We start from the raw sequence: 24,610 nt of genomic DNA, 5'->3' as shown, positions 1-24,610 counted from the left end.
TTAAGCCCGATAGATTTTTGATATTTGCGGCCCATATTTTTCAAAATTACTTTTAACCCAATAATTAACATTCAAACGTGTAAACTTTAAGAGTATTTTTTTTAAATTGAGTATTTTTGCATTATTTTTTTTAATACGGATAAACTTTTGAATTATTTTTTTGTTATAAGAATCATTTAGTTTTGGGTTATTTTTGGATTAAAGTTACGTTTATAAGAAAATTTTGAGGTAAACTATTCAACCGGTTGAACCTCCCGGTATAACCCGGTTCAACCGGTTGTACCATTTTTTAGCCTAATCCGATACAAATAAAATACCGGGTTTTAAAACATTGCTTTAAGGTTGTTTATGCTTGTTCTTGACAGTTTGACTTTTGAAAGTCCAACTGACCACATCTCTTGTTTTTATTATCTTGCTTAGTCTTAATTAATACTTGAATCTACATATATATAATATACACCCTTTGTTACCTTTGGTAGTTACTTATCCGGCCCCGGTTGGTTAAGTTTCAGGCCTCGTAAGGCTAGGCTACATGGAGGACTTTCGTGGTCCTTGTTATATATTTTCCGCATCTAACCACTTAACTTTATTATTGCTTACTACCTTCTGCTCATTTTAGTTTGTTTGATATATTTACAAGTTTCATGGTTAAGGGTTCTAAGTCTAGCCTCGGTTTAACCATAAATAGCTCAAGACCGTAAACCGAACTTTGTTTACTAGTTTTGGTCAAATAACTGTTTAAACATGCTTATTGTTAGATTTAAGTTTCTAAAAACATTTTTTACAAGTTTTTTTGATATTTGGGCATGTGGAAACCATCTATGAACTTATTGTGAGATGAAAACCGAACCAAACCGAACTTAACCGATTTTCAAGTTTCTTTGTTAACTTTTTTGTTGTAAAACTTAAGTTTCTTCATTTATAAATTATTATACAAGTTCTTTGATATTTGGGCATGTGAAAACCATCTATGAACTTATTGTGAAATGGAAACCGAACCAAACTGAACTAAACCGATTTTCACTCGCTTAAGACACACAAGTGTGTTTTTAGCTATCAAGACTTGTATATTTATTTAAAAATACTTTACAAACTGATTTTAAATATTTTATCAAAGTACTTGGAATATTGAATCCAACTTGATCTTATAACAAAGTTTGGACCGACAAAACTGAACACTCGCTTAACATAGTTCTGAAACAATAGAACTACATACTTGGTTAAGTGTTAATATATTTTTATGAGTTATCTCATAAAATTTAATATTTTGGAAAGTTGACTTTGGGTTTGACCAATTATCAAGACCCGAACCAACAACCCGAACACTCATTTTAGTATCTTTAATCCAATGGGACTTGCATTCTTGCAGTTTTACCCACCTTATTACTTAACATAGGTTGAGTAAATATTAATGTTAGATACTTTAACCCGGTTTCGAGCAAACTTACATTTTTAAAGGGTTATTATAATAGTTTCTTAAATAATTATATTTTAAACCTTGAACTTTGTAAGGCCCCGTTCCCGGTAGCCCTACTTTAGCATCGGATTTACTCATAAATACAGTTCTTGCAATCAGAGTTAATTAAAACTTTCGCAGAAACGTTTACTTGAAGCATTCGTTACAAAACATTCAATCTCTTCTTTGATACCATAAAACAAATCATTATATTTAAAACATCTTTTCTTCCATCTTCAGATGCCAGCCGTTCAATCCATGCCATGTGCCATCCTCATGCTAGTTCTTTGGTCTGATCACCTGCGTGCATACTAAAAGTCAGCTACGCTGAGTGAGTTCTAGTTAATCAAGCAACTTATCATACAACCACTACATGCATCATATACGTATCCGCAGACACGTAGTCCACTATCTAACCTGCTTACCTTACCACTTAGCCTCTTATTTACACCTACCACCTTGCCACTTTGCCACTTTAATAACGTATAACGTTACGCCACTTTGCCACTTTAATAACGTAAAACGTTATGCCACTTTGCCACTTTAATAACGAAGGCACGTTTAGGCTTACCCTACCACGTACTATCGTTATGTCACTAACACTCTTACTAGACTCTTGTCACTTCTAACACGCTCTACCTCTACTTGTCTACAACACGCTTCATAACAGTTCAGTATTTACGTAATAAACAAGTCACATCATAACATTCATACACACTATCAACCACTTGGAATTTACTATCCTTGGCGATACGTGCAATATCCGAAGATCGTTCACGTACCGACAAGCATTATAAAATATATACCTCGTATAACATCTATAGCATACACTTACCACTTAAGGTAAGTGTATTCACACTTCACATCGAGTATGCACACAGCCCCGAAAACATAACAAGGAAATGGGGCTAGAAACTCACCTGAACACGGTTACGTTCACCGTTAATCGTAATCCCTTTCTTCAGTTGTGAACGGCTGACTGTATAATAATTACACGTATCAATTAACTACTACTACTCATGTTGTATTTCTATCTTTATATGACCCACAACGAACGGGGGTCCGGGGGCAGCGCCCCTGGCAGCAGGGTCTAGGGGCGGCAGCCCCTAGCAGGGTCCAAGGGGCAGAGCCCCTGGCTTGGAAAAATTTTATTTACATTAACTGTCTTAACACATTTTCCATTAGGTTTTTAATTTATTTTCTAAGCGAACTTAGCTTTAGGCGAAGTTAAACCTTAGGCGAACTTAGCTTTAGGCGAAGTTAAACCTTAGGCGAACTTAGCTTTAGGCGAAGTTGTCATCAGACGAACTTAGCTTTAGGCGAAGTTAAACCTTAGGCGAACTTAGCTTTAGGCGAAGTTGTCATCAGGCGAACTTAGCTTTGCAGGCGAAGTTCATCAGGCGAACTTAGCTTGCAAGCGAAGTTGTCGGCTGCAGCTACTGTTCGTCCTTAATCATCTTCGTTTCTTAACCAAATAACTCGATTTAGGTATCCACGGAATCGTCTGACCAGCGCCTACAAACCCCAACCATCAAATCGACCTAACATCGATGTTTAAAGGGTGCGATTTAGGCATATAGGTTACGGGTTCTTTTATCAATCGATTAACCCATCAAATCGTAACCATTTTCAGTAAGTTTAGCTTTGTTGGATTCGTTTTTACCATACAAACACAGATCTATCATTTCTATACTAATCCAAACCTAAACGAACAAGTTCTCGATATAAACGTACCATAAATGAGTCGAACTACGAACACGAGCTGGTTTTGTTGCTTTGGTTCGTCACGACGATCTAGCACCAACGAGCTCGGGTCCTCGCCTTTGGATCTTGGTTCGGGTTGTGTGTTTTGGGGTGTGTAGAGATTAGGATTGATAAATGGATGGAATGGAAAGGATTGGGGTTTAAGGGGGTATTTATACTCCCTTAAGCCCATGGACCGAAGGCCCATATTTCCTTTTGGTCCATATCTAATCCCATCTAATTATCCTACTAAGTCTTCATATTTTGCTATTATTATTATCGTTCCACTAATTCGTTTATTTCACCCGACAAAATAATATAATAAATATTACTTTAGAAATTTCGGGATGTTACAAACTTTAATTATTAACATTCCTCAAACATTTAATTTATTAAAAGACTTTCAAGACAACCTTTCTAATTCAAGGCTTTTATTTTTATTTAGGCTTTGCTCGTTAGACTCGTTCTTCCGATTACCCGACTTTTTCCGAACCAAGTTTCTTACTTAAAAAGTGAGTAATTTCATACCCCGTTTTCCATCTTTTGTTTTGGGGGTGACATTTCATACTTATTCAACTAAATGCTTTATACTTGAATCTTAAACCACAAACGTTATTGTATACTTTACTTAAATAATTGCTCGATTTGGTGTTCTATGCTTACATGATTATTTGCCTACATGTTTATCGCTTTTGGTTCGTGGAACTATAAATCCTGGTCTATTTGGTAACCCCTTATAGCAAGGTGTCGTTAACGTAATGCTATTAACGATAACTATAAAATCCTAGACTATTTGGCATCCCCTTATAGCTAGGTGTCGCTAATGTGTTTAGCGATATTTACTTATCCAAGTTATTGCTTTTATTTTTTGTTCTGTATACAAGATTTGTGACATTTTATTACTATATACTTACATGCTCAAACTTATGAATTTGCTCACCAACTTTTGTGTTGATAAACTTTATTTTATGAAATGTTACAGGTTTGACTTTTGTTGACTCGAGAACTTGACGAAACACGTTATCAAGACTATTAGGATATTAGCAAAACGAACAATATATATTTGTTTACTTGTATTTGATTTGTTTTGTATGAACAAGATGTGTTGTTTATTGATTCTATAAAATAAAATGAGTTGATTAAATATTGTCGTTTTAATAGCGTCTTGTGTATTTGTCCGATCACGTTGCACCCCGGCATGTTCCGCCGCCTTTTGTCGGGGTGTGACATAAACCGAAATTAGACTTAACTTGTGCAAAGACAGTACGCGTGTAACCAACGATTGAACACGTAGCTCTATTTGACACATGACCTAAGCCCACCCAACCTGACCGGACTCTTGTCGGTCCTAAGCTGCAATCACGTAACATGTTAATTTTTTTAAATTAAAAAAGTATAGCAGTACCATATTCAAATTAAAGAGAATAATATGCTCGTTTTTATGGTGTAATTTTTTTTAAAAAAAATATTAGTGTGCGAAAAAAATATGGTCGTTAAAAGTCGTGTGTGTGGCTGGTTTAGAATAAAGTGGTAAATCTACAACTATTTAATAAGTTTACTAAACTTACCATTAAGTTGAATGACCATTATTATAATTATTTTTCATAATAAATTGTTTAACTTTAACCGTACATGATCATGTGAGCAAAGACCATATTATCTTAAAATTTTCAAAATTGTATGCGTTGGTAATTGTATTATTTTTTTAACATTTAAAAGATATTTGTCATTTGACTCATTTGTATTAGTATATAATAAACAAAGCAAATATTGATAATACGGCTCCTTTATTAAAACGATAAAATAAAAACATTTCTCCATGCATTAAACAAAATAAACCAGAAATTACTAACGGTTCATCACACCCTAATGCTCCAAACAACAATTTCACATATGGTAGTCTTTCAAATACTCTGGCATTTTTCGTACCCTCTTCGCACGAGAACTTGCAAGTTGTTGCAGATCTAATGCTGCATAAATTTCTTTTATTGATCGCGTCCTCTGACGTGCCTCCTCCCCCCTCTCAATTTCCATCCTGTTATCCTCCATTCTTCACTTTCTTTGAAATAATTAATACACAACATCAAATCTTTTGCAAAATATTTACTGAAAACCCAAGAATTATATACATCTACATGATGTCACTAGCTCGAGACCCATATACTACACGGATAATTAATTAGAATACCATGTTTATGATTTTCTTTATGAACATAAATATTAGGAAAATACCGAAGACCATCAAATATTACTAAAAAATTAAAATAATTTAAACTCATGATTACAATACAAAATAATTACGTAGTATTTACGTTTATATCATTAAGTATTTAAATACGACTTACGTTACACAAAATAAATGCAATTAATTAATATTGACAGGGGTAGCTAGGGGTTGGGGCGGTGTGTGAAATAAAGTGACCACTTTAAACCCTCGCTTTTTTAGAGTCTAAAAAGTAACAAATTAGATGTAGCTAATTTTAGTTTTGAGATTGTTTGATGATGATCTATAATCACTCATACGCATAGATGATGCTTGATATAGGAGTCACATGATCAAAAACAATTTTTCTTATGAAAAGGACTCCATGATATTATGTGCTTTGAGCTCCCAAAACTATTATATTATACTATGACATCGTATCAACATCAATCATTTAATTTAATATAAAACTTAGTTCCTTCGCGTTCACATAAGATTAAAATGCTTAAAAACATGAAAAGCTATGCTTAGAAAACTTGTTTGATTGCGCAATGAGTCGAACACAAATGCACAAAGGGGTTTTAATGAAAAAATCGATGAAAATTAGAAAAAAAACACGTTAATCAATCAATTTTGAGACCAAACCAACCTCAAAATCGCCAGTCAGAGGTGTAGTGATGGAGTGAAGACTAACGATTAATCAGGATTAATCGTGATTAATCAGATTTGAGTTTTTACATATAAATTCAATTTTATGTGTAATTTTTATATACACACATTTTTATATGTATCTATATATTATAATAAAAAAGGCTGCTGAAAATTAGCCAAAACTACCAGAGTTTCCGGAATTTGACCGGAAACTGCCGTTAATTGCCGGAAACGGCTAGATTAAGGCCCGGTTATGTCCGACTGGGTCTGACTACTAATTTTCCGGTCGATTACCCAAAAATCAGTCCCGGTGACTAGCGGTTATTCGCCGACTAGTCCCGATCTTTATAATACTGCATATAAAAAAGGGAATCACTGGCTATCGCAGTTATTCCGATCAAAAAAGCATTCATATAAAATTCATAACCATATATGTAATCAAATATATTTCATAAATTTCAAAACATGCGTTACTAAGTTTATTTCCAAATGGAAAAGAGAAATCAAGATTACCTGTTTCAGTGCTTAAACCGGAAAGTAACGATATTAGATTCAGAAAAGCTATATAAACTGGTATTTTCTCTGGAGATCTTTAACTTGGTTTTATAGTGCAATGACAATGAGCATTAGATAGATACATACATACATACATACATACATACGTACGTACATAGGGTAAGTATATTTTAAAAACTTGATGAGTTGTAAGAACTTAAATAAATAATGTGGACCACATAATCAACTAAATGAGTAACGCTTTATCGCTGAGATTAAATCTGATAAAAAATTAAGTCGGGGAGAGAAAATAATCTTTTAAAGATAACATATATGTAAAAACAAAATTGTTACATTTAATTATTTCGAGTCATTAAAACTCAAATTTGTTGGTTCTTTTAAGAACCAATCCTAGTTGTGAGAGCAACACAAAAAAACATTCGCCGAAAGAATTTAAAAAAAACAAAAAAAAATCCTCATTTTCAGATGTTACATATGTAACGGCTTATGTAAAAATGCATGTAACATATGTAACATGTGATAACAATAATTTTTCTCGATTAAAAAAACAAAGTTCTTTCGATGATCTCTTCTTATTTTTTATTTTTCGAATACTCCTAAAAGTGTATAAAAGCTCTTTCAAATTTGATAAATAGAAAAAATATGTCTTTTTATGGTTCTTATGGTTTTACATCTCATATGAGTTTTTAAAATATACTAACCCTGTATTTATTTAAATTCATTCACCATGTAGAACCAATAAATTAAATCTTGTCTTTATTTAGCATAAAGTCGTAATTAATGGTTGAGATTTAAATTTCACTTTTTGATGTAATATATATGGTTGGTTCATGTGTCAAGTTATTTTACAATTGATAAAAATGAGATTGATGAGAAAGATTTGTAACAAAAAAAACATATAAAATAATGATTTTTTTTTTACAAAAAAAATCATAAGTCAAAATTTAATAAAAAAAATGAAAAGGAAAAAACACAAAAATGTTTCCACCATCTTCCTCGTTCTAAACAAATAAAAAAATATAAATATATTGAGGAAAAAAGATAATTGTGTCTTTTTTCTTGACATTGTGTTTTTTTTTTTCATAATATCGTGTTACATTACTCAACATTGTGTTATCTTTTGCGTTCTATTATGTCTTTTTTATTTATAAATGTGTTTTTTGTTTATTTTCGGCACTGTGTTTTTACATCGTTTTTTTTAATGGGAATGACGGAAGAAACATTTTAGTTTTTTAAAATTGTTTGTCTTTTATTTATATTTTGAGTTATGATTTTTTTTTGAATTTTTTTAAGATCTATTTTTCCTCATAAATCATTCTTACAACTCTTATTTTTGTCTCCATTTAATTTTTCCCAATGGTTCATAACCATTAAAGTTAAACTAGTAAGAGTGCCCGCGCATTGCGGCGGGAACACAATTGTGATTCAGTTAGTAGTGGCTCGTTATGTTACCGATATATGCGATAGTAAAATTTGGATTTCATATAGTTTACGATACCAAGAATTGAAATTTTAGACAACAATATTAGCTAAAAAGAGAATAATTTAATTCATCTTCTTAACGAACACACACGAACAAGAAACTCTTGTTCATTTAGTTTTTCTTCTTCGATTGTTTGTTGTCGTTTGAGTTACATGAGCGAACATGAACATGCTCCGTTCGTGTTTGTCCGGTTCTTTGAGAAGCCTATTTTTTCATGATGTGGTGCTTGTAAGACTATTAACTTAGATTTGCAGCACGAAATTTTGGCATGTTTTGAGAGTATACCGAAAATACCCTATGATGCACGAAACTTGAGTTTTGGCGGTTCCAGTACTCAGCCCTCGAGTTGGATAAACGAATTGCTGATTGTGATGCCGGTTGAGTTGATCAAAGAATCGGCAGCAGAGTTGGTTCTCTTCATCTCCTAAAACAACAAAATATGCGGCTTACATTATGCGAACTGTAAACATATTATTAATTAAACAAGTTTAGCTAGCTTACATGCATCAACGAGTTCATCCTGTCTTCCGGCTTCTGTCTTGATTGCTCAACAAGTTTCGCTCTTTGCAGATTTGATAACGACTTTGTGTAGCACTGTAGAGAGATCAGTTCACAGAGCTACATATAACCAATGCAGAAACATCAACAATTAAACTTAAAAATAAAGTTAATATTAACACATATTGCTAATACTTGTTACCTCGAGGGGAATGAAAATGGGGCGTTTTGGTTTCCCAACATCTAGACAGGGATAATTGTGAGATACTGTCAGCTGATAAATACGGTACTTGGCATAGTAGTCAGAGATCGTAATCTCTATGGGTTCACCAGGACTATCAGCATTCCTTTGCTTCATGAAAAACCTACAAAAACAATTATTTTGTTACATGACATTAATTTTGTTCATGCATAATAATAATAATAATAACAATAATAATACTTACGTCTGTTGTCTACAACGCTTCTCACTCAACCCGATAATTTTATACTCGATGATAGAGGTAAACGTCTTGACACGAAGATTCCTTAACATCCTTCTCGCCTGTTTTTTTATAAACATATGAGCAAATGTTCAATCTAATAAATATTATACAAAAAAAAAAAGAAAAATATATCAAACCGAACAGAACAGTCACTATTATAAACTCACGACCTGAGCTTGTTACCTTTTCAACTAAAGATACGTAAACCAACAATTATGACTAAGAAAAATTAAAGTACACAAGATGTTGCAGTAATAAGGAAAATCTTGCCTTGGTCAGAAGTAAGCCATTTATGTCCAAAAGTAAGCCCGTTTAAACAGTTCAAAATACTCATATATCATCTTGGCTAAATCTTGCCTAGCTAGTTCCTTTTCCTCCCTCTTTATAATATGAAAAATTTTGGTACCATTTCCAGCCAAAGTTTGCACACTCTCGTTTACAAAATTAATCACCTACACAACCAAAATTATGTGGTGTTGAGCAGCAATAAAGATTTCATCTTTACATTAAACTATACAATAGAACCACACATGAATAAATCCCAACACACACACAAAAGCCCTAATTTCAATAAACGGTCTTGGTTGGAAAGCTGAGAATAATGGCTTGAGCTCGATAGAATATTCTTTTGTGCTGTAGTTGAGCACATCATGCCTAGAGATTGTTTCAGATGTGGTTCTTAAACTCGATAGGTAATCTCCGGCTGAAAGAGATGGAGTCGGAGCAGCATCACAAAATGCAAATCTTTTTTCACAGAAACGGTTTCCATTTTATTAATTAATCAGTAGAAAGTAAAAGCCAAAAATTTTAATATATATAAGTTATAGCCCAAGAGGATAACCTAAATATTAATGTATTAAATTATAAAATTTGCAGTTTATTAACTATGCATTATGTGTATGTTAAAAATATTAAGATGTCAATTATTTAATTTTTATTTGAAAGTTTCATTTTTATAGTATAGAATTTCATTTTACCATTTACCTATTTGAACATCTTCATCGTCATTTAAAAAAACATATATACACTTGTCCTATTTTATAATAGGACTAAAGGGCATATTAGTCGTTAACAAAGAATGAGACATACGTTCACCAGTAGGCGGATACATGCCATGTTTCTCCTTGGCGGGATCCGATATCCGGAAAAAAATTTTCTTCCCATTTATCTCCCCACTTAGTCCCGAATTCCATTTCAGCCCATTTGTCAGTCCTGCAAAGAAAGAAATAAAAATTAAAATAAAACACAAACATTAAAGTCCAAAAAAACAACATTTGGAGACCTTGTAGGTCATCGATCGTTAGTTTTTGCTTGCCACTTTCCTATTGCTTGATAATATGAAACTTATATATATAATTATTCACAAAAATGTGTAGGTTTTGTATCATATTGAGGCTTTGAAGGCTATAGGAGTTACTATAGTGGTTCTTGCTATGAACTCTCAGCTAGTGGTAAAGTTTCAACCTTTTCGTTTCTTTCACATAATATGATTCATACAAATTTTAATATTGTCTTGTTTTTTAGGTGATTCATACAAATTTTAATGTTCATGTCAAGTTCTATAAAATGAACATTTATGAAATATTTCATCACAATGGAACACCTAATAAGAGTGGAGTAACTTTTCCACTTATAAGTAACAAAAAACTTTCAGTAACTTTAATGAAACACATGAAAAACTTGGTTACTATTGGAAAAAGTTTTCCTTTTTAAACTGGCCATTTTCAACCCAAACCCGTTCTAACCCATTACCCAACTTGTGTCCATTTGTTTACCTCAAAAAACCAACGAGTCACACACTAAGCATAGCAATTTTATCAAAAGATTCATTGAATTTTTATTAAACACTATAGAATTATAATTGTTCGTTTTTTTTATTGAACATAAAAAAAAAAGAATAAACGAATTGATCATTTTTTGTTCCATCGCTGGATAGAATGCAAAGGGAAATAAAGGTTTATTATCCACCTTCTATAAATATCCAAATTTTTATGCCTAATACCCCATAGATGCTTTTTCCATACTTGTGCACCTTCGTGCTAAAAACCAAGATGTACATGCATCAGATTTTAATTCTAAATAACATTACAAATAAAATAGAACTTGTTATTAATTTGTTTTATAATCATATTAATATTATACCCGTTTCCAAAGTGTTCGTCACCCCATGTCCTTGACCAACCTGATGCATAAATCAAACATCTTTTTTAGTAATAATGATGAGTGTTTTTCTAAATGAAAGTACAAAAGTATGGTCTTTTAGTTTGGGTTATTCATGTACCCGATTTTGGGGTTAAACCATCAACGACAATGTTCTTTATTCAGATTATCGACCGGCCATAGTACCCGATTAGCGGTACCTGCTTCTGCCCCTACACCTCCAAAGAGTTGATTCAAAATCTATCTATTGGTCACTAACAGTTATAACTTTTAAGATTTTTACTAACTATTTTTGTATTAAATAAAAGGGTAAATCAACAGATTGCAAAATATTATATGTATATTTGATTACTTTCTTTTCAAATTCGTCAATTTTAGGAGGAATGCTGGAATCTATGGAGTTCTATCACCCAAAGGACGCAATCCGAACGATTATTAATTTAATTGAAAAAATATATAAAATATTTAAGAAAATTATTGTGAGTGTTTGATTGGATAAAATTTGGACTAAATGTTGGATCTAAAACGGATGAAGACAGGAGCATCACGACTCAATAACTGAAGAATCAATCTACATTTATTTGTTATTTTGTCCATGTAATCATCTCATATCATACATAATCAAGAATCATACCTTAAGCTTGAATGTGAACTGTAATAGTTGAATTGGAATGATGTAGATGTTGGAGAAACTGGAATGCTTCAAAGCTTGAATGATGAACCCTACTTTTCAAGTGGTATGATCGATATGGGGATACTGGAATGTTTAATAGGGGTGGGTAAACGTGATGATCTGTTGAATGACTGTAACGGATGACTTAAATGTTGAACGATTGTCTGGAATGCTTATATGGCTTCTCAATTGCAATTGCACTTAATATATCGCCGGAGAAACTTAGATTAGGCCGGAGCATTCAATTGAAATTAATAACACGGCGTCTCACCATAGAAGATGAAAAGGTGCCTGTATCTATTATAATAATGTAATATAGATATAGATATAGATTAAGATTATTAGTCTTTTACATATATAATTAGGGCTGTTCAAAAAGTTCATGGTTCGAAGCTAACCGTTGGTCAACAAATCGGACCTCCTCTCCACCACCATTAGTTCGTCGGTCACATGTCTCCACCACCGTCGGTCACCACTACCACTCTACCAGCCGTAGCAGCTCACCAGTCACCACTACCAGCCGCAGCCGCTCAACAACAACATTAAACAGCCGCTCACCATTGTTATTATTGTTATCAATCAATCTTCCTCTACTTTAAACAACGTTAATTACTCTTTATTGTTATCAATCAATCAATCTTCCTCTGCTTTCAAAATCGAGCCAAATCGAGTCGAGCCGAGCCGGCTCGATTTAAAACCGAGCCGAGCTTGAGCTCATATTTTTGGCTCGATTAAGATTCGAGCTCGAGCCAAGCCAGCTCAAATAATTATCAAGCTCGAGCTCGAGCTCGAGCTGGCCTTGGCTCGGGCTCGGCTCGTGAACAGGCCTATATATAATCAATAATTCCACCTAATCACTTTTTTAAGTTTAATTAAATTTGATTTTCTTTTTCAAATTTTTATCATTAGATACAACACTTTTTATTTGTAACTAGTTAGTGGCAATGTTATCAATAATATGTATCCTTTATACATACATATTATTATATTGTTATAATATAACTTGTATTGTAAAACATTGAAGAAGCAAAGAAGATGATGGAGACGTATATGTGAAAGAAGAAAAGGTAAGGTTGTAGCTATTAAAAATGAGAAAATAATGAAAATGGTTGTTTACTTTAAACATGAAGGACCAAGTTTGTAATTTAAATATTTTTTTAAAAATGGTTTTCCAATTATGTTCAAAAAGATCATGTGTAGGGACTTAAATATTCATGTAAACTAGTAATTTTTTTCATATATGAATATATACTAGTAAAGAGCCCGCGCGTTGCGGCGGAGACGCAACGCAGATTCAATCGGTAGGGGTCCGATTCGTTATAGTACCAACATTGGTGATGTAAAAATTTATAGTCAAATATAATTTATCACACAAAGATAAATAGAAATTTGTATAACACTATCATAAAAAATAAGCTAATGACAAGTATGTTTTTTTTAAGTTAACAACATCAATATGCAATACTGATTAAAAAAGGTTGGATAAATAACGCAAATTGCGCCCTTAGATCGGAGATTATTTGGGATACTTGGATAAAAAAATGCAACGTGGATCAATAATGATAAAAAATTGATTTTTAATTCTTGTTTACTTATTATTATGTCTGTTAAAAAATACGTCTTCGTAATAACCAAAGTTAGGAGAAGAAAATAAGAAACTAATTAAAGATGGAACTATATATCTATAACTACCCATTTCAAATAACATAAAACCAAACCGTCAAGAAAATTGACATACAATTTTATTAATATAATGAAATTTTTTATATACATTTGTTCATTTTAAAGTATCAATACGCAAGAAAATAAAATTTATTTAGGTTAAACACATCTTGTTCATGCCAACCCACGAGTTCGTGTCATGTTCGAGCACATATTCCTATCACATTTTTCAGGTTCATGTTGGGTTTGTGTCAGGATGGACATGTCGGCCCGCGAAAGGATTGGCACACCTGTAACAAGAAAGGTTGTTATTATTTTAAAATGACCAAAAATGTGCAGATCAACCAAACCGTACCCGACCCGCACTAAAGCAAGTTGTGCACGATTCGGTTTTTTTAGTTTGTCCGGTTTTTTGTTACGATTCGGTTTTTTTAGTTTGTCCGGTTTTTTGTTACGATTCGGTTTTTTTAGTTTTGTTTCAGCCCAGTACTCCAGTTCCGGTTATTCGTTTTTGGTTTTGGTTCGATTTTGGTTTTTTAGTTTTGTTTTGGTTTTTGTTCGGTTTCAGTTTATTCAGTTTTGGATTTCGTTTTAATTTAGTTTCAGTTTTTTGGTTTCGGTTTTCGTTTTCGTTTTTGGTTTCGGTTTCGATTAGGTTTAGTTTGAAGAGCTATTAGATATATTTCCATCACCATTATCATCTATAACAATTTATTTTCCATTCTCACTATGTAGGCCCTTCCCTACCTGATCAACTGGTGTAGAACCATTTAGATCAGAATACCATTATAAGAAATATTACCATTACTTGTTTCTCTGTGCATACATTCTTAAGTAACCAAATAATTTCGAACCTCAAAAAAAGTAATATATTGAAATAAGTTATAGAAAACCATGTTATTGGTCTCAAAAATATCAACTAATCCACTAAAATGCACATCAAGTCGTATTTTCTAAGTAGAATAACATGGCGTAGTGGGTCAGCCTAATGTTAATTTTAGCTTTCAAGATAGCGTATAAAGTGTGCAAGTGTTGATACGCATAGCTTTAACCACAAGTTGTCTATAAAAGAAAAGAAAAAACCCTTCTAATATTAGATGACCATAAACAATGAATAATCTGAACTAATTAATCTAAACATATATCACAATTAAACGCATAGCCTAAACAATTTAAAGTAATCCAAAGTACTGAACTTAAGCTAAACATGGTTGACAAACAGTTTGAAGTTTAAAGATTGAGGCCCAATATTACAATACACTACAAAGCTTGTTATCTGCATCTTAGTTCAGCGTTAGTTAAAAGACATAATGTTTCTGGTCAATTAATTGAGCTTCTAGACTGCAAAGATTGTAACAAATCATGTGGGTGACCCATTTTGGACCAATTTAACCAAATAAATTTGTGAAGCGCTATAAGGTGTGAAATAGAATGGAAAAAAATAAAATTCAACAACGGTGGTAAAAAGAAAAAAAGTCAGCTTATGTTTTAAAAAAAACAAAATTACCGTCCTGGTATCTCGTGATGGGGCAAGATGTACATATATCCTTGCATAAGCTTATCTCGTGGCTATGACCTGAAACAAAACTAAATATTTACATTTTAAGCTACCATATAATTAAAGCTTAAAAGATAACCATTGACCCAAAATCCAAGATTAGAAGTGCACCTGTGTTGATCCATTATCATGATCTTCCACGAATGTGACAACACGTGAACACCACCATCCATTTGGACCTATTAATCTCGAATATGGGTTATAAACCAAACATACCAAACTAAGATGTAGGCCTGTAAACAAACCGAACTTTTAATGAACTGTTAGTGAACCTTTCGGCGGGAAGTTCGTTCATGGTCATTCATTTAATAAACAAACGGACACAAACACATGTGTCGTTCGTTCATTTATGTTCGTGACCGTTCGTTTATGTTTGTTCATTTTATGTTCATCTATTTATGTTCGTTTATGCTCATTTTTGGATGTAACTTTGGAGGACTCATCTACTTAATGTTTTATATTTTTCGTTTGTGCTCATTTAAGTGTGTTTGTTTATAATAGTTTATGTTTATTTGTGTTTGCTTACGTTTGTTCATATAAGTTCATTTATGTTCGTTTATCTTTGTTCAATTATCTTCATTTATGTTCGTGAACTGTTCGTTTACATTTTAAATGAACGAACATAAACGAGCATGCGTTTAATATTAAATGAAGGGACAAGAACATGCCCTTGTTCATGTTTTACATGCCTACTAAGATGTTTCCAACACTGTAAACTAAACATGTGTCAAAACAGACCTGTGCAAAGAACCCAGAAAACTTTCATACTTTCTTCAAAATTTCAAGAACTGTTGAGAAACCATTCACCAGGATTGTACAACCATTAAACTTTCCTATTTTCCTTATCAAATTGAATTACTCCATCGTTCTCTTATCAAAGCAGGAACAAGCACTCGCCTGTATGTTTTTCATCTTCAATTCCCCATTAAGCAATCGCCTGTCTGTTTTTCATCTTCAATTCCCCATTATTCAATTGATTTTGTGGATGTAAAAAACCCTAACCGCTCCAAAGTCATTATGCTTACATTGAATACGTAGTTAATTGAAGCGTCGACGGCTTAAACGGAGTGCCACGGGAAAGTAAAGATTCGTTGGAGCAATTTAATTTTCCAGCGAGAGAAAATGAGATATGAAAGGACGCCATGAACTCATTCGGGTCAAATACCGGTCCGCCCTCCCGGGTCGATCCGACTTTTGACCCGGTAAGAAGCCCGGGTTGACGTCCGGGTCGGGTCTGAAAATATTGGTTAGTAGTATTTTTTATAAAAATAAAAAAAATTGAGATGTCTCTTATTACATATATGTAATATAAACGATTAACTATATATATACACACGCATAATACATGAACATATATGGTATTGTTCATCCAAATCACGACAAAACTAAAGATTAGTGTGTTCATCTAACTTAACCCTGAAATTTAGCATCCAAAAAATTCCAAAAACTATATGTTGAATATATTACATATATGTTTTTTTTGGATTTTGGGTGTCCCAAAAATTATATGTTTTTGGGTTATAACAGGAACGAACACACTAATATCTAGGTTTCTTTTTGGAGTTTTTGGATAAACAATATCATATATGTTTATACTGTGGTCTAAATATATCTTTTTAACTTTTAATATAGTACGACCAAGTTAACTAGTACTTTTCCCGTCCGGTGACCATCAACACATGAATGTAACGACTACAATAACTGTAATAAAGTTGTCAATTTATAAAAGTTTAAAATCAAGAATTCAAAATATGTGAACCATTTGCGTAAATATTTTTCTTAATTTTATTACATTATAAAACAAAAACAGTTGTGTAAACAAAGTAACATAGCAAACAAATAAATCAATAAGTTTATAGAGCAAGAAAAAAAAACAAAAACAAATCAGAAGAAAAAAAGGTTGTAAACGTATGAAGAAATAAAAGATCACAGATGACATATTTGTTGATGTAATAGTGCTCCTTATGTGACATTCGTCAATTTCGGGTCTTGTTTGTATTCGTTTTGCAATTGTTTTACTATGTAAACCGAACCATTTTGTAAACCGAAGCTTATGATATAATCAAAATGATGGATTTTATGTTACAATATTGTTTTACACTTGTTGGGTCTTGAAAACATTCATTTCGGTCCTTGTTTTGAAAACATTCAACTGCGTTTTTGTTGTTTTGACCCCTTTTTGCATGAAACTTCTTGTGTTTAACACCCATATTTGACCACCAACATTACCCTATATATATACACCCTTTCCCCTTCATTATTTCTTGCTACATCTCCAAAAACTCTCTCAATTCTCCATAGATCCAAGGTTATTTTATTTATGTGTTCTTGAAGGTTTGACTTCCAAATGTCAAACCAAGTTTAATCTTTCATTCTATTTAGCTTATGTAGTATTATTAATACTTGTTTATGGTGGCACAACATATATATAATACACAACACCCCTTGTTACCTTTGGTAGTTACTTCTCCGACTCCGGTTGGTTAAGTTTCGGACCTCGTAAGGCAAGGCTTCATGGAGGACTTCGTGTTCTTGATATATACACACACATAACTTGTTTGCACATATTAATCTTGTTTAACTTATGCTCTTTTTAGTTTGTTTGTCATATTTATGAAGTTCCATGGTGGGGGTTTGTAGAGACTAACCTCGGTTTAACCGTAAATAGTCCAAACCGTGAACCGAACTTGTTACTAGTTTTGTTAAATAATTGTTTTAAACATGCTTTATGTTAGATTTAAGTTTCTAAATTAATTTGTACAAGTTCTTGGTTATTTGTGCATGTGGAGACCATCAAGGAACGTATTGTGAGATGGAAACCGAACCAATCCGATTTTTACTCGCTTAAGACACACAGGTGTGTTTTTAGCTATCAAGACTTGTATATTTCTTTAAAAATACTTTACAAAATGATTTTAGTTATTTTCTTAAGTACTTGAAAATCTTGGATCCAACTTGATCTCATAACATAGTTTGGACCGACAAAACCGAACAACCGCTTAACGTGCGTTGTTAGTTCTAAAACAATAGAACTACATACTTTGTTAAGTCTTAATAGGTTTTATTGAGTTATCTCATAACATTCATTATTTTGGAAAGTTGACTTTGGATTTGACCAATTATCGAGACCGAACCAACAACCCGAACACTCGTTAAAGACCCGTTTTAGTATATTTGTCCCAAATGAACTTGTATTTAGCATTTTTCTCACCTTATTACTTAACATAGGTTAAGTAAATATTAAGGTTAGATACTTTAACCCGGTTTCGAGCAAACTTATATTTTTAAAGAGTTATTTTTATAAATGCTTAGATAGTTACATTATAAACCTTGAACTTTATTTGTTTACTTTTTGCAACAATTATTTTATTTAAAGATCTTCAAGACAACCTTTCTAAATCCAAGATTTTCTTTTATTTAGGCTTCATACGTTAACTCGTCGTTCCGACAAATCTTCAAATTACCAACTTTTCAAGTTTATTACCTGAACGTGAGTAACTGCATACCCCGTTTTCTATATTTGTTTTGGGGGGTGAGATTTCATCTTATCTAAACTAAATGTTTTATACTTGGGTCTTAAACCACAAACGTTATTTGTATACCTTACTTAAATAAATGCTCGATTTGGTGTTCTATGATTATATGCATATGTGTTTATCGTTTTCGGTTGGTGGAACTATAAATCCTAGTCTATTTGGCATCCCCTTATAGCAAGGTGTCGTTAACGTAATGCAATTAACGATAACTATGAAATCCTAGACTATTTGGCATCCCCTTATAGCAAGGTGTCGCTAACGTAATTCTATTAGCGATTTTATCTATTTATCCAAGTTATTGCTCTTATTTATTGTTTTGTATACAAGTTTTGTGGCTTTTTTTACTATATAAATATGTGCTCAAACTTATGAATTGCTCACCAACCTTTGTGTTGATAAACTTTATTTTATGAAATGTTACAGGTTTGCATCTAAGTTGATTATGGAGTTTGGGAGAAGAAAATGTCACAAATACCTCTAAGATATTAGCAAAAATAAACAATATTTGATTTGCTATATTTTGTCATATGTTGTTGTATTTGACTTATGAATATTTGGTTATGTGACATTTTCGATGTTGTGAAATGAAATGAGTTTGTTAAATATTGTCGCTTTAAATAGTGTCATGCGCTTATGGGCAATCGTTGCACCCCGGCATGTTCCGCCGCCTTTGATCGGGGTGTGACACCTTAACTGTGTCTTCAATGTTACAAAACATAAATTCAAACATGTGTAAAGAGTTCAAAGTTAGATAATGTCTAGTTGCCACTTACCAGGGTAAAGCAAGTTCACATTAACATGGGCAATTTAAAATAAGTATTAGTTTGGTTGGGTAAAAAATAAAAAATAAAAGGTTGACATCAACAAAACTAATACGCTTCTTTTTTTTTTTATTAAATAACATGTTTTGACCAAAACTCATTTTTTTCATAAATTATGAGGTTGACTAAATTTAATATGACCCAAATAAACCCAAAAAACTTGCTAAATGACTCAAAATTAAAAACATGACATAACATGCGACTGAAAATTAACATTTAACAATAATCACACACTAGTGCACCGACATTCTGTAGAATACCCATTTCATATCATAAACCACATCTATATAACAACGTTCTGCTTGTATCTTTGATTTGGGAAACAAAGAGTAGATTCATATTTTCGAAATTACGTGATAAATAATTGATTTACATTTAGTCAAGTTCTTCACTCAAAAAATATGTTCTTGTTGATTATTTTTAGGGACACCGATATATAAATCAAACACATCTTGATGTTAGATTTATATCTATACTTTGTATTTGAACGATTGTATTAATTAAATAAAACTAAGAATCAGTAGACACCATGGCCTAATACATCCATACAAAAAGTATAGCAACACCCTTTTTAATAACGAAACTAAAAAACCTGCAGTGGATTTTGAAACCACTCTTCCCAAACAATAGCATTCCATTTTATCTAACTATAATACAATTAACTGTTTGTAATTGGAAGACTTGAAGTAGTATATGCATTGCGACTCAACTTGTATTTTTTTACCCCTTTATTAAAATAACAACTTTGGTGTGTTTAGTAAACTTACAATTTTGACTCATTTACTAAAAATGATACCATTTGACTCGTTTACTAAAAGTGATATGTTTGAACCAATTACTAAAAACGATTAATTTGACCAGTTTATCAAAATTATAATTTTGACCCATTTACTAAGCATGGTAGTTTTTGGCTCATTTACTAAACATGACAAATTTGACATGTTTATTAAATTTATAAATTTTCAATCTTGACAGCTTAATTAAGATGATACTGGGTAGGGATGGAAAATATTAACTGATAAAGTAAATCTTGTAACATAAACATAAGGCAACTTAAGAAGCCCACAAGAAGACACAAAACAACATACCAAAAAAAACTACAAAGCGGCAACTTAAAGCTTGACAACACGATAGTGGCGTTTAGTGAAAACTTTTGGAATGTTCAGTCCTTTGTAGAAACTCTCTAGCGAATCAGCCGTGTCGGCAGTTGCATCTTTGGAGGGTGCCGAATCATAATCAAACGGGATGGTAGCATCGACAGTCATTTCAACAAACTCAATGGATTCCTTAGAACTGCTGATTTCGACGTCATTCCATTTCCATTCTAGCAAGGCTCCGGTTCTTTTTCTTTTCTTCTCGATACGACGGATCTACAAAACATAAATAACTTGTTTGTTGGAAGTTCATAAACTCAATAAGACATAAATACATTAAAAGTCGAATAGAATAACTTCATGCAAAATACCTCGTCGTTGAATTCACGAGGAAGTTATGATTTCTACGGACTGTAGGGTCCGAATGATACAACTTCAACACTCTCACAGCATGTCTAAAAATAAGCAAGACCACAAAGCAACAAAAGAAAATATATAAAGTGTACGTCATCAAGGTAACTAAAAATACAACATAATCATCTTTCAAATAATATGATTAAATGATGATGGTAAGACAAAAGCATCATACGTATGTATTGCACCTTACTTGGACATGTTTATCACTTTGGTTTTCTTTCATCTTTTGTGCAATGGTTGATGTATGCATAAAGAATTCTTCAAAGTTTATATAAATATATCTAGTAGTGGGTGGTTACCCATGTAAATAGGTGTAGTGGGGTAGTTACATGTGATTAAAAGTAACCGTTTTTTAATCCATCCTTATCGAACGACCAATATTCAATCTTGGATCTTATCGGACGGCTCATATCAAATTTCACTCTTCTATGACCTATTATATTAATTATTATAAATAAAAAATGCCAAATTTAATAGTACAGTACTTTAAATGAAATTGCATCCAAATAATGAGATGAAATTTAATTAGGCAAAACAGTTTAGTTAACCCATTTTGACTTGACTCCGGATGGGATGGTTCGGGTTTTGGTTGTGGCATCATGTTGAAGATGTTGAAATAGACTATAATCTTCTATGTTTGGTTGAAAGTGTGATTTGAATGTTTGAGACTTTGGAGAAAAATTTAATGTTTTAGTGCATGTGATTTTGTGTTTATATTTATAGAATTTATTTTGTAGCAGTTGGGAGTGGAGTGATCCCACAACACCGTCCGCCCTCACGTTTGCAGGCTTAAACCCACCTCATCGGACAAACTGCTACCACGCGGCTTGTTTGCCGCTACTCGTTTGTGCACTGCCACATCGGATGGATGACAGTCACGACTACCCACGACCGATAACATACATTGTCTATAGAGAAATAAACAAAAACACAAATCTCACATAAATAACATAAACCATCAAACCATATATAATGTTAAAACACACTCACAATCACAAGACTAGCAAGCACACCACTCATAATTTTTATTCGAGTTCTTAAGAAAGACACAAGATTGTAGCCGCGGTTTTTCCCTCAACAAGCATCGCCATGTCCCAACAATGCAAGAAGCATTTTCTCATAATCACCAGACGTGTCCCCTGCAATGGCACGGTCCAGAGGCACACTGTTCCTTCTTTTGTATTCTTCTGCAATACGCTGCAAGTCCACCTCAGCACGAGTGACGACAACGCGTGTCAGAGCCCTTTCGTCTGTCCCAAGTTTATTGATCGCCAACCGAAGAACCTTCTCATAATATTTCTCGGGAACAGTCAAGCACTTGACGGTTGATCTCAAAAGTTTTAGATATTTGTTTTCTGGATCAGCTTTCAAATCCTACAAAGTTAATGAGTAGGTTGAGATACTTCTGGGTCAAGATGTTAACTCGATAACTAACCAAACCGTTCGCACCAATAAAGAGTGAGTAAAGATGGTAAGACAAATGTTTTCTGTGACCGAACTAAATACTCCATCAGACTGTAGTTGAAACCGAAAAAATCAAACCCAATTAATAGGTTTTCATTTTATTTTTCAATTTTAAGTCATTTATAAAAAAATTTTGATAACTAGTGTTACCCAAATACCAAGATTTATTATAATCAATTAGTTATCAGTTAACAATAAATTGGTTGTGGCTCAATGGTAGAGCACTCACTTTACTAGTGAGAGGTAGGGGGTTCAAACCTCACTACCACCAATTTATATAGGAGATATGAGGGATGACCATGGCTTGCCATGGTTCGAGTCCTGATCTCACCCGGTTTTACCGGCTCCTCGCTGTCGTGCCATTTGGCGGGCGTGGGGGTCGGGTTTTATCCGGTGAATCCCTCAATAGGTGGACCGCTAGGGGCTTCGTCCGTCCGGACTAGTGGCCAGCTCAGGCTACCTTTAGCCAATGGGGGCCGCGTACGGAGTACCCGGCGTTACTTAGTTGGTCGTTCAAAAAAAGTTATCAATTAACAAAAAGGTTTAGGCCCAAAAAAATTCAAGCCCAAATAGTAAAACCAATACCCGAAACCAAATGGTTTTCAAAAGCCTTTCGGTTTTGAGCCCAAACCAACCCATGCACAATCCTTACAGCTGAAAAAACATCCTAAAAAAATTCAGAAAAAGAAAATAGAATTAAAACCGTGTCCGGTCCGCTCATCAAAACTTAGGACAAGACAGACTAGTACACATAGGTATGGATTGACCACAAACACCTTTTTTCTACTTTTTCCTAAAAACAATATTATAAATCGTTAATGAATTAACCCTCACCCGTTCGACTTCATAAGTTGATTCACAGATTATTAGTTTGGGATAATACCTTGTTAATGGCGTTTCGGAATTGATTGTTGTAATGATTGAGGGTTGCATTGAGCTGAGATTTGCTCCTGGTCGTAAGAATCCTGATCAGCTCATCATCAGTATAAGCCTTGTCACAGATCTTCTCATGGAATATTTTAGCCTCGGATTTTGCTAATGTCATGTTTACCTCATCACCCTCATACCGAATAGCAGTTACAAGAGGCACTAAAAGCTACAATGTCAAAAACAAAAACAAAACCAAGTCTTTGAATATAAAGTATTTGTAAGGATCATTTTGAGACTCATGATACCTATAACTAAAGACCATTCTAAAGGCATAACTGATTCTGACAGATTTAAAAGACTTTTATCTGCTTTCGTCGCATACCCGGCCCAATGCCTATCAGGTAATTACCCTTCACGTATCACGTTCACGTGTACCCATTAGTTTGTTAAAAATTACATGTTGTGATTTCCAAATACATTTTTTACTGTTTTAATTATTATATCTTTATTACCCAAGCTAAAAGTTAGTGAATTTGTAAATTACTCTATCTACTAAAAACAAAAGAAAATGAAAAAAAAATAAACATTTTACAATATGGTTCGTGTCAACTATATATGTTTCAGGTAATCAGGTTTAGAAATGAGATCGACACTGTAGCAACAAATACTGATAGCAAAAACGAGGGAAAGTATAAACCAAATACCGCATCGTTTTACCGTTTCGGTATCAGTCGGCACCGGTAACATTATAAAAACCGAAACCGAACTTGACTTATATCGGGAAAAAATCCCGGTACCCGGTACCAATTGTGCAGTCAGTACCGGTTCAGTAAGGTAACGATACTTGGTACAAAATTGTCTGGTCCTAATCAGGTTGGGTAATGGCCTAATGGGCTGAATAGTTCGGGTTTTGGTTTTCAGTTTTCCCAGCCGGGTTGGGTTTCGTTTACATCCCTAACTCTAGTCTTTGGACAGCCTACTATACATCAAACGGGTGGTTCCCGGTTCAACAGGTCCGGTTTTCAAAACCATATGTAAATCGCAATCCAAATCATACACGATTAAACATGAAACGCACAAATATACCTTTCTGAAATCCCCAGATGTGTGATGTGCAATATCTTCCTCCATAGATTTCTTATATTTAGCATGATACGCCTTCCTGACTGAAATCAAATGATCCGAAGACCTGGTGCATGCAACTTCCATGATCACCCAATTGCTTGCAGTAAGTTTCTTTGTCGCTTCGTTAACTAGATACGCATCGCGCTCAGCTGGTTCCAGTGTCCACAACAACACTGCATGCTGTTTATAAAAAGT

At 33.3% G+C, this 24,610-nt stretch overlaps 2 protein-coding genes and 1 long non-coding RNA gene across 4 annotated transcripts in view; all 3 read right to left on the bottom strand.

The window, feature by feature from the left end:
• The window catches only part of LOC143545560 (annexin Gh1-like), a 36,649-nt gene that overhangs the window by 10,659 nt on the left and 1,380 nt on the right, over positions 1–24,610 (bottom strand). The window contains exons 3-5 of one of the 2 annotated variants that reach the window (XM_077037429.1): positions 24,377–24,595; positions 23,304–23,516; positions 21,876–22,330 (exon numbers count right to left, since the gene is read on the bottom strand). In XM_077037429.1, the coding sequence (XP_076893544.1) occupies positions 22,031–22,330; positions 23,304–23,516; positions 24,377–24,595 (732 nt within the window). In that variant the 3' untranslated portion in view covers positions 21,876–22,030. Of the gene's footprint in view, positions 1–21,875; positions 22,331–23,303; positions 23,517–24,376; positions 24,596–24,610 lie in introns of those variants that run through there. The other variant, XM_077037427.1, reaches the window with a different exon arrangement.
• LOC143545575 (protein argonaute 4A-like) lies at positions 8,363–10,802 on the bottom strand. Its single transcript, XM_077037442.1, has 7 exons — positions 10,781–10,802; positions 10,125–10,247; positions 9,219–9,226; positions 8,997–9,094; positions 8,753–8,915; positions 8,554–8,670; positions 8,363–8,476 (listed from the first exon to the last, which is right to left on the bottom strand). The coding sequence occupies exons 1-7, from the start codon at positions 10,800–10,802 to the stop codon at positions 8,387–8,389; spliced, it is 621 nt and encodes a 206-aa protein (XP_076893557.1). The 3' UTR covers positions 8,363–8,386.
• Positions 11,045–11,909, bottom strand: LOC143545542 (uncharacterized). The gene is made up of 3 exons (XR_013137444.1): positions 11,830–11,909; positions 11,178–11,217; positions 11,045–11,074 (listed from the first exon to the last, which is right to left on the bottom strand). It is a non-coding gene; the product is annotated as an uncharacterized LOC143545542 (long non-coding RNA).

This window comes from Bidens hawaiensis, unplaced genomic scaffold (assembly GCF_021521415.1).
Source record: "Bidens hawaiensis isolate Kalapana, Puna unplaced genomic scaffold, B.hawaiensis_p1.1 tig00013980_1, whole genome shotgun sequence".
NCBI classification, from domain to species: domain Eukaryota; kingdom Viridiplantae; phylum Streptophyta; class Magnoliopsida; order Asterales; family Asteraceae; genus Bidens; species Bidens hawaiensis.
Note: the sequence above shows the minus strand (reverse complement) of the source record. Positions and strands in the feature narration are given on the sequence as shown.